Genomic DNA, 15820 nt, shown 5'->3' on the forward strand with positions numbered 1-15820 from the left:
AGCCTTAAATCCTGTAGGTCTTTGTATTGTGGGAGGAAACCGGAGCACCCGGAGAAAACCCACGCAGGTCACGGGTGAACGTACAAACCCAATACAAACAGCACCTGTAGTCACGATTGAACCAGTGTCTCTGGTGCTGTAAGGCAGCAACTCTACTGCTGCCCCACTAATTCTGAAGCAAAATGAACTGCTGTGCATTATATCCGAGTCCTATTCTCAGAATCTGAGCATCCAGATTTTCCCAGAAACTTCGCACATAGTATTTGCCCTCTTAAGAGAGTGCTGATCTGAATGTTTTCCATCATTGGTTGGCTGCTCAGTAAAACAATATTTCTTAATCAGTACACGAAAATTAAAGAAACCCATACGTCACAATGTATTAGAAAGTGAAGGGTCTCCCGATTCATAATTTTTAAAGTACAAAAACATTTATTCAAAAAATCTCGTGTCAAATTACACATCCACAAAACTTTTATTAGGCTACAAAGATTAACAAAACTATGGTTACAATAGATAAGCAATGCAATTGAAAAAAAAAAATGCTAATAAAAGGAGTCAATGTTACTTTACTTTTGGCTACAAGGCTCCCTTTTAAATAGCTTTACTCAGTTATAGCACAGCGCCCCAAGGGTATAGGCCCACAGAAACAAGTCGTGCCTCACGGCTCGGGTTTTTTCACATCAGGTATAAGCCTATCTTCTACACAAAACAAAGCTATCTCAAGGTTTCCATTTAATGTGAAAGCACAATCTCTTCTATTGCAATCTTACATGTGAGGGGGCAGACCCCCACAAACTACACAATATCGTTGGTTGAGTTAATCCTCTTCACCTTCTTCCGATTCAGATTCTAGAAAATAAAGTCACAGTTAAAAAAAAATACATCTACTGATAGTGATTTGATTACTGCTTTCCAAATCCTATTTCCACTGTTATTATTTAGAAATATTAACAACGGGAAGTTGAAGCAAGAACTACATTCAACATTTCAAGTTCATCGGTACTTTTTTGCAGTTTTCCTTCTCTCTGGAATTGTAATGGTACTTTATTGCTCTATAAAAAAGCTTTACCAGATTTCACAAAATTATAAAGAAATAAATTCTTAAAGTCAATCGTATTTCCTGAGCGTATTTAATGAGATTAAGTAGATGAATTGTACATGTACTGCCATGTGCAATTACATTTCAAGATCTTGGCGTGTCTGCTCAGTAAGTTTTTATTCCAATGAGATCAATTTTTAGGTAAAATGAACTTGTTTACTGTCACACAGGAGATGCAATTACTTCTACCACAAACATGCAAGATGTTAATTAACATTAAATTGCTTCCAGCACTTAAATGTACTGAGGATCTTTCTAGGTCATTGCCTAACTTTAAGACAAGATATCTTGAGCTATAATTTGGTATAACTTTCTCTAACACATGCCTTATGTTAAATACAAACAGTCCATGTTGACAACTATAATATTTTGTGCTAAAACAGTGAATTGTTTAAACAATTTTAGATAAGCACAGTAAATGGCACTGAAGTATGAACAGAATAAAATAAAGTATCACATTATTTGAATTTAAACATTTGCAATAAAGAATGTACCAAGCAACAGTTTAAAAGTTCTTGTGCATTGTGGCAACAGAGCAATAGAATACAACTGAATGTTAAATATACAAAAGTGCAACGTGTTTTAATTTAAATAAGATTTTTCCAGACTCCTGCTTCACTTTCTTTTTCCCACTTTTGCCTTTCCCTGGCCTCCTTTATGTGTGTTCATGGTCTGTATTTTTGTACATTTATGTTTTGTGTTTTACTGCTTCTTTTTAAATGCCATCCATTGTCCCATCCATCACATTTGGCAGTGAGTCCATGACTAAAAGATTCATTTACTGGTTTGTCCCACAATTACTGCCTGACTCACAGTGCGTTTCTGAATATAAACAGGATAGTATCAATGGCTTTTATTTGAGCAAATAAATGGCTTTTCGACCATTGACATTTGGCAAACCAAAACAATCGACTCACATACTTATCCAAAAACATCTCACATTTTAATTAGGGTAGCATTATCTTTTAAGGTCAGTAATATAGTTTACAATCTTTTTAATTGTGTGATACACAACAGCATGTGGTGGCAGCAGTTAATGAACTCACACTCACAGGCTCCCGAGTGGCTGCAATAACTTAAAATAAACCATTTACCAGCAAAGAATTTTAGTAGTCACAGATCAAACCTTCTATGAAGTAATATTTCATTACATGGGAGAAATATACTCTCCCTGGATTTCTCCACCCTGAAGCAATATTATTTGAGATACCAATTCACCATTATAAGATTGCCACAATGCGCAGAAATTAAAGATTCAAGTCTTGTACATTTTTTTACATGTTCACACTACAAAATTCTCTCGTTTTCCTGCAAGAATATACTTTCAATACAAGAACAAAATAAGAGCTGACCATTCAGCTCTTCAAGCAGCTTTGCCATTCAATTAGAATAAGATCAAATCCAATTTCCATTCCAGCTTTGTTTTCCTCACTGGAATATGTCAGATCATTCAGATTATCTGGCATTTAAACAACCCTGTAAAGTTTCACCATTAAGTGGCCAGCGATGGGTGCTCCCAATATACTCTCCCTAAACACTGCCCGTTCATTAAGTAATTTGCCTTCCCCCAATTGAGGATTCCACTCACCTTCGCCCACAGGGTCCAAATGTGTCCTTATCCATAAAATCTTAAAGTTTCAGCAATTTTGATCCCTGTTCCTAATATGCTTTCCCACTGATATCCCAATCATCTGGCCAGGATTATTTCCTAACACAAGGTCCAGTTTGGTCCTTTCCCTGGTTGAACAATCTACATACTGTTTCAAGAAATCCTCCTGGATGCCCCTAATAAACTCTGCCCCATCTAAGCCACATGCACCAAGGAAGGCTCGGGGGAAATTAAACTCACCCAGTGCGACATCCCTGCTGCTTCAGCATTTTTCCAAAATCTGCCTACCCACCTGTTCCTCGCCAGCTGGCTATTGGGAGACTGACAGTTTAACTCAAGAGGGGCTGCATCTTTCTTATTTTTGAGTTCTATCTATATTGTTTCTGTGGATAAGCTCTCCAGTATGTAGTTTCTGAGTACAACCATGCCATTCTCTGATCATTAATGCAACTCCTTCCATAACCCTCTCTTTCATGTCTGTCATGTTGAAACTCAATACTGCTCACCCTGCCCCGCTCTCAACTAAATATCTTCTTTATCAGTGAGACCAAGCGTGGACTCGGCAGCCAGTTTAGAGGCACCTCTGAATGTCTTGTGAACAAAGGAAGGAAGATGACTGAACTTTATTGCCTTCCATCACAGTGAGGAATGTTGATTTCACTGTGGTGGATGTTTATGTTAAACTTTATTTTATGTGCTATGTGTATTTTTGCTTTTTATTTAGTATATGGCTGTACGGTAATTCAAATGTCACTGTACCTTAATTGGTTCATGTGACAATTAAATTGAATCTTGAATCTTAAAGCTATTGTAATAAAATCAATTATATAGTATAATACTACCTTCCTCAGCGTTTTGTAGCCACTCGACAAATTTCTTCATCTGGTCAAGAAAGACGCTTTTGCCCTTTGCAACATGTGCTTCCTTATACCATTTTAGGATGGCTTCTTCACTCAGAACATCAGCTGAAATTGAACCAGTTATCAGAAGGTCAACATTTAAAAAAATCTAATAGCATACAAATTGTAGCACAGCAAAAAGCTATTGCTTTTCCTGATGATGGTATTCCATGACAACCTGATCATCTCTCCCTCATGAACGGCAGATGTGTAATGTCTTTTTTTAGGTTATACACCCTGCATTGGACTGATCTATCTCCACTACATTTTCCATAACTCTTGCTGACACTGTTGTCATAATTTTGTTGCCATATCACACAAGGACTAATTTTGTTAGGAGCATTAAGTACAGGTGACTTAATAGCTTAAACTGGATATGCGAGGGAGGTATAGAGTACTGCACAACTTATATAATATATGGGGCAAGATTCTGCCCTTGCTTTACAATTCACAAAGGTACTATAAAGGTGCATCATGACTTCTTGACTCTTATACTTAATGCCCTGACATATGAAAGCAAGCATACCATATGCCTTCATCACCACTCTATCTACTGGTGTTGCCACTTTCAAGGAGTTGTGGACTTGGACCACAAGATCCTTCTGTACATCAGTGCTTTAAAGGGTCATGCCATCTGCAGACTTGTGTCACCAAACGTCTGGGGAATTACTTTAGATGAAACAAAGTAGAAAATTCACCTCATCTATGGAATTGTAACGATCGAGGTTGGGACGGGGGTTGAGGCCGAGGATGGTATTGGCCGTCTACGATGGGCCACGTGGGTGCCAGAGGATGGACCCGCCGCCAAGAACAAAGGAGGACCAGGCATGGGGGGGGGGGGGGGGGGGGAAATCACCATGAGGGAGAGAAAAGGAGAACCCGGCACGGGGGGGGGGGGGGGGGGGGGGGGGGGGGGGGGGGGGCGGAGAGCCAGCCGAGAGGGAGAACAATGTTAGACCCGGGTGGGGGTGAACAGCCTTGAACTAATGGGGACCACAAATGGAATGTGTTCAAAGATGTTTGTGTAACATGGAATACATTGTAACTTTGTCAGTGCCCTTTAAGTGGTGCCTCTTTACATACCATGGGTATGCGAAACAAAGAATATCACTGTAACTTGTCACATGTGACAATAAAGTATCTTTCATCCATTAGATTGTCCTTTGATAAAAAAATTGCCAGTTTCTTTACCTTTGTAAAATAGAACAACAATTTTCTGGAAAGTCTTCATAAAGTGGATATTGTCATAGCAATATTCCTGAATCCTCTGGAGTAGGATCAACTCCGACTGACCTTGAGTACTGAATACTGCAAGAAGTGGTGCATATTGCTGAAAAATATTAAAAAGCACTTTAACTATCTATACTTGCATGAACTGTATAACAGCAATTTTCAAACTATTGCATTATACACCTCTATAATTTTTGGAAGTAAAATTTGATTTTCTCACACGTTCAGAATAAAATAAAAGTGCATCAGGTTGTGTTCAATGATCCTATTGGTTCCGAGCTGTAATTGTAATTATCCTAATAAACATTTTTCATCCATACTGTTTAAAATAATAAAACTGCCTCCATATTTACCCCAAACGCTCTCCTGCAACACAATGCTTTGGGCCTTGAAAATTAAACCATTTTGATTCTTCTAATAGGCATAAGTTGATAAAGCATTCTGAGAATTATTTACGCCCATTTTTACTATTTACATTTACTCAATGGGTAAATGTAAAAACTGTTCCAATACCAAACATCTAAAACTTAAAGTGTGAACATATGGCCAAATGAGCTATTGTGCTCAGTATTTTGCTTGTGGATCAATACCTTAAGATGTTTTAAAGCTTGTTCTGTAACAAGCTCTTCTTTCTTGTTCCATTCAACAGCATTCATTATACAGGTCCACAGTAGACCAATTACAGCCTGTTCTGGCAGATCATTTCTCTTCATCTCGTCCTTGACATACAGGATGATCTAAAAAAAAAAAAAAAAGTTTTATATGAAGCTCAGTTCACTTGGAGATACTGTAGCTGCATCATTTCTGCACGCCAGGTTGGGATGCATCACAGCCTGGTTTGGCGTAAATTCTGCCAAAGACCACAAGAAATTGCAGAGAGTTATGGATGTGGCTCAGTCCATCACATGGACCAGCCTCCCCAACACCAACTTCATTGACACTTCACACAACCTCAGGAAAGCAGCCAACATAATCAAGGACCTTTCCCACCCTGGTCATTGTCTCTTCTTCCCTTTCACATTGAGCAGAAGAAATAAAAGCTTGAAAGCACATACCACCATAATTAGGAGTAGCTTTTTCCCTGTTGTTATAAGAGCACTATACCCATGTCAGGTTTCCACCATCCTCCACCATCTCCCCCCCCCCCCCCCCCCCCCCCTCCCCCACCAACGCCTTTCTGGTGCACATGGTTAGTCCTCAGCAGAGGCCTTACCGTTGTACCCCTATGCCTACACCTCAACGAGTTCCAAGCCCATCATGATGTTGAGCTCTCCTTCCGTCACCGGGCCCATTTCTCTGGCAAGGAGTCCTCGCCTCTCTGTGACGTCCCCTTCTCTTACCTCCAAGGCTCTTTCTCCTCGTGGACTCCCCCCTGCTGGCCTTCTATCACCTTTGCAATTTTTTCTTTCCAATTACCAGTGCAACATCAACCATCTTGACTTCTCTGCAACCCTCACCCACACAAATCTCACCCTATCTGAATGCACAGCCCTCTGCTCGCTCAGCAACAATCCCAACATTCTTATCAAACCTCCCAAATTAACTATGGGCAGGAGACAGCAAGATTATTAGCTCTTCACAATTCAACTTCCAAGATAGCAATTTGTGTTGAAATATAGTTTAATGTGCACACAGCTCAAAGAGCCAAACGAGGCTAGATAGGGCATTGAAAACATACTCCACTCCCTATTGGTCAATGACAATGCACAGGAGCAGCATGGAAACGGTTAACCTTCAGTCGAGATTCATACTAAACTTTATACTGGAGGTGAATCTTCAACCAAGCTAGAATAACAAGCAGCAAATACAAAGTTGCTTAAATACTACTAAAAACTGTGAATAACATGGATACTCAGAGTTAACTCGTTATCATGTGCTTGTTGAAATTAAGCAGTTTGAAGAATGGTCCTGACCTGAAACATCAATTCCATCCCTGGCAAAGATCCCCCAACACTTTGTTTTATGCAAAGCTAACATTCTCCTTGAAAGGGATCTGGTATTCTTTTTGGTGATGTTTTACCTTGTATTGATGTCCGATAGTTATTGTTGAAATTAATGATTGTTTTAATTTTTATTCTATTATTAATATTTGCTCTAGGTAGTCCAATTATTCAGTAACTAGAATTTGGTTTGGTTTTCAAGCCAAATTATATCCAACATACCTCCCTGATGGGGCATTCCTGAGAAAGTTTTTCTTTCAGATCTTTTTGTAGTTCTTTGCGAGTTCCCAGAGATTGTTGTACACGTAGGTAGTCAGACAGCTCTTTCAGTCCAGCATCAGTAAAATATGCAGCAAAATGCTCAAAGTTTTGTTTATTAGCTGGAAAGAGTTCCTGTGGTGAAACAATAGCAAAGTTAGATTATTCACAGTACACCAAAAATGTGAAAGATTTGAGGTGTAAATTTAGATAAACGTTAATGCATACCTAAAATGTAACTGAATTATTAAGTAGCAATTATTTTCAGACTTCAATTAAACAATGAAGATTAAGCCATATGCAGTGCCCTCCATAACGTTTGGGACAAAGACACATCATTTATTTATTTGTCTCTGTATTCCACAATTTGAAATTTGTAATAGAATAAAATCACATGTGGTTAAAGTGCACATTGTCAGATTGTAATAAAGGCCATTTTTATACATTCTGGTTTCACCATGTAGAAATTACAGCAGTGTTTATACATAATCCCCCCATTTCAGGGCACTATAATGTTTGGGACACAGCAATGTCATGTAAATGAAAGTAGTCATGTTTAGTATTTTGTTGCATATCCTTTGCATGCAATGACTGCTTGAAGCCTGCGATTCATGGACATCACCAGTTGCTGGGTGTCTTCTCTGGTGATGATCTGCCAGGCCTGTATTGTAGCCATCTGGAGCTTACGCTTGTTTTGATGGCTAGTCCCTTTCAGTTTTCTCTTCAGCATATAAAAGGCATGCTCAATTGGGTTCAGATCGGGTGATTGACTTGGACAAGATCCAAAGCATACCATATCTATGAAACACGGTGGGGGTGTTATGGCCTGGGCATGTATGGAATTTACCATTTTTTTAGCTTTGAAAACCTCCTTTGTTGCTTTAGCAATATGCTTGGGATCATTGTCTTGCTGTAGAATGAACCACCGGCCAATGAGTTTTGAGGCATTTGTTTCAACTTGAGCGGATAGGATGTGTCTATACACTTCAGAATTCATTATGCTACTATCATCAGCAGTTGTATCATCAATGACGATACGTGAGCCAGTACCTTCACCAGCCAAACACCAGCCCAGGCCATAACACCCCCCACCGTGTTTCACAGATTAGGTGGTATGCTTTGAATCTTGGGCAGTTCCTTCTCTCCTCCATACTTTGCTCTTGCTATCACTCTATGTTAATCTTCATTTCATCTGTCCACAAGACATTTTTCCAGAACTGTGGTTGTTCTTTTAAATACTTCTTGCCAAACTGTAACCTGGCCATCCTATTTTTGCTGCTAACCAGTGGTTTACATCTTGCAGTGTAGCCTCTGTATTTCTGTTCATGAAGTCATCTGTGGACAGTGGCCATTGACAAATCCACATCTGAAGAGTGTTTCTGATCTGTCGGACAGGTGCTTGGGGATTTTTATTTATTATTATAGAGAGAATTATTTTATCATCAGCTGTGGAGGCCTGCCAGTCTCTTTGTGATTAGTAAGCTCACCAGTGCTTTCTTCTTAATGATGTTCCAAACAGTTGATTTTGGTAAACCTAAGGTTTGGCTGATGTCTCTTAACAGTTTTATTCTTGTTTCTCAGCCTCATAATGGTTTATTTGACTTTCATTGGCACAACTTTGGTCCTCATGTTGATAAACAGCAATAAAAGTTTCCAAAGGTAATGGAAAGACTGGAGGAAATACTAGGTGCTGAGAGCTCTCTTATACCTGCATTAAGGAGGCATTTCAACACACCTGAGCAATTACAAACACCTGTGAAGCCATGTGCCCCAAACATTATGGTGCCCTGAAATGGGGGGAATATGTACAAACCCTGCTGTTATTTTCTACATGGTGAAACCAAGATGTATAAAAATGGCCTTTATTAAAATCTGACAATGTGCACTTTAACCACATGTGATGTTTTTCTATTACAAATCTCAAATTGTGGAGTACAAAGACAAATAAATAAATGATGGGTCTGTCCCAAACATTATGGAGGGACTGTAAGTGCAAATAAATAAAATTTTCAGGAGAACTTGTTTAAACAAATACTTAATTCCCCCTTTCAAATGCAGAGATTTTGAAACACTTCAATGATACCAACCGCTAACTCAGCAATGACTGTTGTTTGAAGTTGGTATCTTTCTGATCTGCAAGGTACAGCTACTTGCTGTCCCATTAGCTAAGCCCCTGGAGAGAGATAGTTTGACATATCTTGTTTCTGATAGAAATTTACAACAAATCTTTTATTACTTTTGAATCCTCTCTTCTTTCAAATAGGTAAAAATGTGGTCATCTAATAAGAGAATTAGTTATGAGAGAATTTAAGATTATAATAAAAGATATCCGTCAACAGTTTTTCCTTATCAAAGGTTTTCACAAACACAACTACTAATAGATAAAAATAAACATTTCACCAGTGTTACATAAAATATTGGCGTCAATGACTTGTGTAACTGGCAATCTGCTGGAGGAACTCAATGTGTTGAGCAGCACCCATGTTGGAGAGGGGGGAGGGGGTTGTGAAAGGAACAATCAACATTTTGTTTCAACATTTTGCATGGGGACTGAGTGTAGCAGGGTGGGAGCTAGTATTAAGAGGAGAGAGCAGGAGTTAGTGTTGAGGGGTGAAAGATGATAGGCGAGTCGAGCCAGGTATGGGAAGTGGAGTGGTGGAGCTGGGAGACAGAGGCAGATGAATAGTTTAGATACAGCATGGAAACAGGACCTTCGGCCCACAAGTCCACACCAACCATTGATTACCAATTAACACCAGTTCAACGTTATCCCAATTTCTCTCACACTCCTTACACATTAGGGACATTTTTTTTTTTTTAAAGCGAGGCCAATTAACGTACAGCCCCACTGTCTTTGGGATGTGGGAGGGAACTGGAACACCCAGAAGTGCAATCTCCAAAACATAGACAACTCCCGAGGTCAGGCTCAAACCTGGGTCTCTGACGCTGTGAACAGCTGTGCCACTGGATGGAATCAGGCGAGAAAAGGAGGGAGAGGCAGATGGAGCCAGGTTGGTAGGGGTTAGGTGAGGAGCAGAGGAGGGTGTGCAGGTGGAGACGGCTGCTGGAGTGTGATGAGCTGGTGCTGGAGTGTGATGTAAGCAAGGTGATAATGGGAACCACCCGTCTATCCTCCTTCACCTTTGGCTTGATGTCCCCGTTATCCTTCACCCCTCTGTGTACAGGGTGGCATGGTAGCGCAGCGGTAGATTCAAACCTGACGACAGGTCCTTGTCTGTACAGTGTTTGTACGTTCTCTCCATGACCTATGTGGGTTTTCTCCGGGATCTCCGGTTTCCTCCGACTCTAAAGAAGTACCGAATTGTAGGCTAATCGGTTTGGTGTAACTGTAAATTGTCCCTAGTGTGTTAGGATAGTGTAAGTGTGCGGGGAGCGTTGGTCGCCGCAGACTCGGGTCGAAACTAAACTAAATTGCCTCTGATTCCTGTCTCATCACCTCGCCTATCCTTTATAATCAGCTATGTCCCCTCTGTCCTGATGCAGGGTTTCAACCCAAGGTTATCATCTGTTCCTTTCCTCCCCACAGATGCTGTTCGACCTGCTCAGCTCCTCCAGCAGATTATTTCTTGCTCCAAACTCCAGCATCTGTGTGCTCATGTGTCTCTTAACTGATGTTGCCTTTAAAATTTCTTTTGCTTTAGGCTGTTTTTTGTTTTTTTTCCCTTCAAATCTACCCTTGCCCCCTAAAATTTGCTGAATTTAATATTAATCTGTTTATTTCTCTATTTTACAGAAACGCAACTTAAAGGAACTGAACATGCAAGATATGGGTGCAATTGCTCACCAACAACTTCTTGTCCAGGTTCGCCTTTCTGAGGGATGCGGTTACAGCATTGGCATCCTTTTCTGACATCCAAGATTTAAAAACTTTTACAGCAAACGATGCAGATATTCCTGTTTTATGGAGTAATAAACATTTTTAAAATGTACATTTTCTAAGAAGGCGGGGAATATCCAAGCCAGCTTGAAACAGATCCAAAAGCACATTCTAAAAAGGAACATCTGAGTTTATAATAAGAAACATTCTTTATTTTTTTCACGAGGAATTGTTCCTGATCCAATGAACTCGACTTGTATTGTGTCAGCATGTGGGCGATGAGTTGGGAGGAAATGATTAGGTAAACCAAAATCGTAAAAAGACTGCAGTAGTAAGAATCCCGAGCACAAAACAAATTGTTGGAAGAACTCAGCAGGACAGGCAGCATCTGCGAAATGTACAGACAGCATTTGAGACAGGACCCTTCATTAGATTGATGGAGGGAAGATAATTGGAGAAAGCAGGTAGAAAGCAGGGGAGTGTAGTATAGCTTATTATTTACAGGTATACCAAGGTACAGTGCAAAGCTTTTGTTTGTGTACTATCCAGGCAAAGTAAAGACTAAACATGAACGCAATCAAGCCATCCAAATTGCACAGGTAAAAGATAAACGGTACAACAATTGGTTTGCTGTTGAAATAAAACCTTAAAAGAGGAGCGATTATAATGTGTAATAACAAATCCTCTTCTGGGACCAGCATGCAAAGAGTTGCCACACTCTGGCGCCATGTTATAACTGAGGCTGTGGAGTCAATAACCAAGCATGGAGATAGAGTAGACCAAAGGGTGCAGATGGTGGATTCTGGACAGGAAGGAAGGAAGGTGCGGAATCAAATGTACAACCAGAGTTGAGGGACAGCGAGTCGAAGGGAGGTTGGGGAGGGCTAGTAGTGTATGGGGGAGGTGGAGGCGGCAAAACAGAATTGAGTAACGAGGACAGGGGTAGTGGAAAGAAGTGTGTGGGCAGGGTGGATGGGAAGAATGGGGTGGTGGGTGGGTTCGTTTGGGTTACCTGAAATGGAGAGAAAGTTTTAATGAAATGTTATGAAAATGTTAAGATTCTTAATTCACCATAAGCTAATTTTACTCCCGTCCCTGTCACTCAGCTGCTCAGGGTCAACCAAAACTGGCTGCTCATATTTCCATCTAGGGAAACACAATGGATGATGATCTATTTCTGTACGTGTGGTCAGAAATAGCTGAGCATCTCTTAAAAGACTTTACTCATCCAGGTCCTGTTCCACACCAAATATTAAGTGTTTATTTGCTGTCCTCGTCAAACTGTCATGTTAATACTAACATGAAGAACTACTTTCTCAACTTCTGAACACGTCTTTAAATATTACCTTCTTTAACCAAATTATCAGAAAATAAGCTTGTTAAAATTGTTGCTGGAAACGATCCATTGGCTAACAGGATGCCGGTGAGCATTGCCAACTTGGTTTGTTCTGATGCCGAAAATGCTTTCAGGAATAGCAAGAGCTGAGGAAAGATAAGAAAATAACTTTTAAAAATAAATAGTGGTACGAAGGATGGGATATATAATACAAGACATGAAGGACCAGAGTGTTTTATCATATGATTTCTGGACTTTAAATCAACGATATCTTTTAAATACAACTATGGACATGCTAAACCTCAGCCAATTATTACACAACGTAACCATTGTTGTAAATATTAGTTTGTGCGATGGCAGCAGAGAGCTCCATTGTATTTCCACTGCTCAGTGTTTAAAGACAACAGGTTCTAGGCATACAGCACAGCTGCAGTTGGTATGTTACAATGGGCTTATGTGTGGAATCTGCATTTTCTCTGTGGGTTTCCTCACACATTCCAAACATGCTCTGGTACGTTATGTGGCTATAATTTGTCACTCATGTGAAACAATAAGTTATAGTTACAAATAAATGAAAGGAGAAAATGGACAAAAGAGATTTTGCTGCCAATAGTCTCACATGCCCAATGTCAACAGTCAAGACAGATCAATTAGGATATGTCCCAAAATTCTTACTTGCTTTTTGTTATATTGATGTTTGTTTACACCATCACACTAAATCAAAATCCAACATTTACTTTATATGGTACTTTTGGTGACTATTCATCTGAAATCACTAGTTTAATAGAACTATTAATACTTCTACGACAATGCACTTTACTGCACAACTTTAAAACAAGATTTTAAATAGCTTTCCCAATTCAAATTAAAGTTTAATATCACATAAAGGAGCAGCTGTGGCCCAGCATTAGTCCCTGTGGCACCCCGCTGATCTCAATCCCCCAGCCTAAAAATGCCTTGTTTATTCCTATTTTTTGTGTGTTAATCAATCCTCAATCCATGCCGATGTGCAACATTAACCACCATTTCCTGTTTCTTGCTGTACTTGACTCCACCCCAAAACATGCAATCAGGTTCTAATCAATGACTTCGGAAAAATCATGTAATTCTGAGCATCTAGTCTCATCACACACCCTCCCCAATTCTCGTTGAATTTGAAACCCTCATTGACTAAACTGTATTTTGCTTACTCCAAACATACTCTAACACACCGCTCTATTTCTCTCACTTCCCTTTCGTGAAGTGCCAAATTATGGCCAGATACAAGTGCACACTGGGACAGAGTTGATTTATTCACATACACGTATTGAGGGTGGATAATAGAGATTATTGCAGTCAGTCTGAGCCAAACCCAAGTTATCATCTGGATCCATACATGAATATGAACAGCCTATGTCACTGGTTAGTGGCTGGAGTGGAAATTTTGTTCAGTCCAGAGGAGCTAAATTGTACTGTCGTGCCTCAGTCAATCCCAGTTGATTTCATCTTGTGCAGCAAGGTTGTGGTTTAAGTCTACATGGTCTTACTTGGGCAAACTTGAAATTAATTATCACCATTAATTGAAACAAACTGAGTTAATCCTTGAAAGTTTCTTAATTCCCGGAAAATCATACATTTGACTGAAGCTAGATTGGAGAGAAAATTACCTTTTTAATTGTATCTTCAAAAGCTTTTTCCAGATACTTATAACGTCTGATGAGTTTATTGAAGACCTAAAAGAAATAAGAATATGTTCAGCCGAAAGATGACATAAAATACAGTAAGACCTTGTTATAATGGACCACATAGAGAGAATGGTGTCTGTTATGCTGATTGTCCACTATACCCGAGTAAGGTGTTATCATTGTATGTCGATGAAACAAACTGCAAATGAAGGTTAATACACAAATTAACACAAAGTATTGGAGGAACTTAGCGGGTGAGGCAGCATCTCTGCAGAACATGGAGAGTTGATGTCGAGACCCTTCTTCAAACTGATTCAGTCCGCTGAGTTACTCAGCATTTTGTGTGGTTCCACCTTAAAACTTGGTACTGAAGCAGCTGGTCTGCATCAGTGAGCCCTTCTTCACCAGTACACATGGCTGTTGTTGCAACTCACGTTGTAGCTTCGGGGGACGGTGTTTTCTTCAAGCCATCGCCACCAATATGACGTGCTCGGTCACTGTGAGGCTCCTTCCCATCACTTCTTCTGTTGCTTTCTCCGTTCCACCCCTTCCCACTCCACTGCCACCTCCTCCTCCTTCTCCTTCTCCGCTGGAGTCGCCAAATTTTCCAAGGTGAAGTATGTTGGCCCCACCGGGAAGAGGAGGTGGTGGCGGCGGTGGAGTGGATAAAGCAAAGGAAGATGCGGCAGCTGGCGAGCGGGTGGGTGCCTCGTGGTGACCGAGTGCGTCCTGTCGGTGGTATTGTCCCGTAGAAAGCGCTGTTCCTCTGGGGTTACAACATGAGCCATGTAAGTGAAGGAGGGCTCGATCAGACACTTTGCCAGCCGGGGGTGGCGTCGGCAGGTCTCTGCTCTAAACAAAACCTGTTATAAGGGTGATTCTTCAGTAAGTGTCTACTTTTAAGTTTCTGGAAACCCCAAAATAATTTTTTGCAACTTTGAATGTTGTTTCACATAGATGAACATCTCTACTATGGGAAAAATATGTTTGGCGCAATCTTTTAGAGAATTTAATTTATATTTCCTTCTTTTTCCAGGCTGCTCATGACATTGTCATGTCCGTCATATTTTTATGATGAACAACACTGCAAATAACTGATTTAAGGATATAAAATGAAATTTTTGTTGCAGTCTTTCAAATAGAGTATCTTCCTCAAATAAACTACCAAAAAGAAGTTTTCAGTCTAACGCATTGATTTTAAACCTTTGTAAGTTTACTGCTAAAAAAAGTGATTTTCATCAAGAATGGTAACCTTCACATAACTTTTCACCAACTTCCTTTAAAACAATATTAACTTCAGATGAATAGGCAGAAGCATACTGTTCATTCATCAATTACAATTGATAATGATGGTCATTGTTGTATTATTTTACACATTATGAGCATAAAATACTCGTGTGACAGATATGACTCAGCATGGTGGGTCAGGTTTGGGAGCGTCACGTGATGGAGATGCCTTAAACTATCTTTAAGGCATGGGTTCGGGCTAGGGCTGGAGCTGGGGCTAGGGTTAGAGCTGGGGCAGGGATTACTTACCCCCGATCTCCAGCTCCATCAACTCTAGCTCCAGCTCCATGTGACGGCTTTGTGTCCGGCTGGGGCCGGAGATGGAGCTGGAAACTGAGTGGAGACACAAATAGGCCTTTTTCACGGGGCGACGACGCAAGATGTAACCAGAGTGAAGTGGTCGTGGTCTAGCACGATATCACACGATATAACGGGGGGGTAGACAAAGAGTTCCCACGGTACTCGGCATTTCTGTTATTTGTGCGAGTGACTTGTCCGTCTCCCGAGCTTTCCCGTTAAATCTTGAATGACATTGTAAACTGTCAAGTGTAATTAAATCAATACGTGGCACAAATGATGTCACTTTTTTTTTCACACACTATAAATATCCTCCCTTGGTTGAATTGGTATATACACACACAAAGCAGAGTTTTACTGTGT

At 40.2% G+C, this 15820-nt stretch overlaps 1 protein-coding gene across 2 annotated transcripts in view; it reads right to left on the reverse strand.

Annotated features, from left to right (window-relative positions):
• Positions 1 to 409: 409 nt before the first annotated feature.
• The window catches only part of LOC129712969 (eIF5-mimic protein 1), a 61710-nt gene continuing 46299 nt past the window's right edge, over positions 410 to 15820 (reverse strand). For both annotated transcript variants that reach the window (XM_055661787.1, XM_055661793.1), the window contains exons 5-12: positions 13856 to 13921; positions 12220 to 12355; positions 10841 to 10950; positions 7000 to 7170; positions 5428 to 5574; positions 4799 to 4937; positions 3551 to 3673; positions 410 to 849 (exon numbers count right to left, since the gene is read on the reverse strand). In XM_055661787.1, coding sequence (XP_055517762.1) covers positions 818 to 849; positions 3551 to 3673; positions 4799 to 4937; positions 5428 to 5574; positions 7000 to 7170; positions 10841 to 10950; positions 12220 to 12355; positions 13856 to 13921 — 924 coding nt within the window. In that variant the 3' untranslated portion in view covers positions 410 to 817. The remainder of the gene's footprint in view (positions 850 to 3550; positions 3674 to 4798; positions 4938 to 5427; positions 5575 to 6999; positions 7171 to 10840; positions 10951 to 12219; positions 12356 to 13855; positions 13922 to 15820) is intronic.

Source organism: Leucoraja erinacea, chromosome 2 (assembly GCF_028641065.1).
Source record: "Leucoraja erinacea ecotype New England chromosome 2, Leri_hhj_1, whole genome shotgun sequence".
NCBI lineage: Eukaryota > Metazoa > Chordata > Chondrichthyes > Rajiformes > Rajidae > Leucoraja > Leucoraja erinaceus.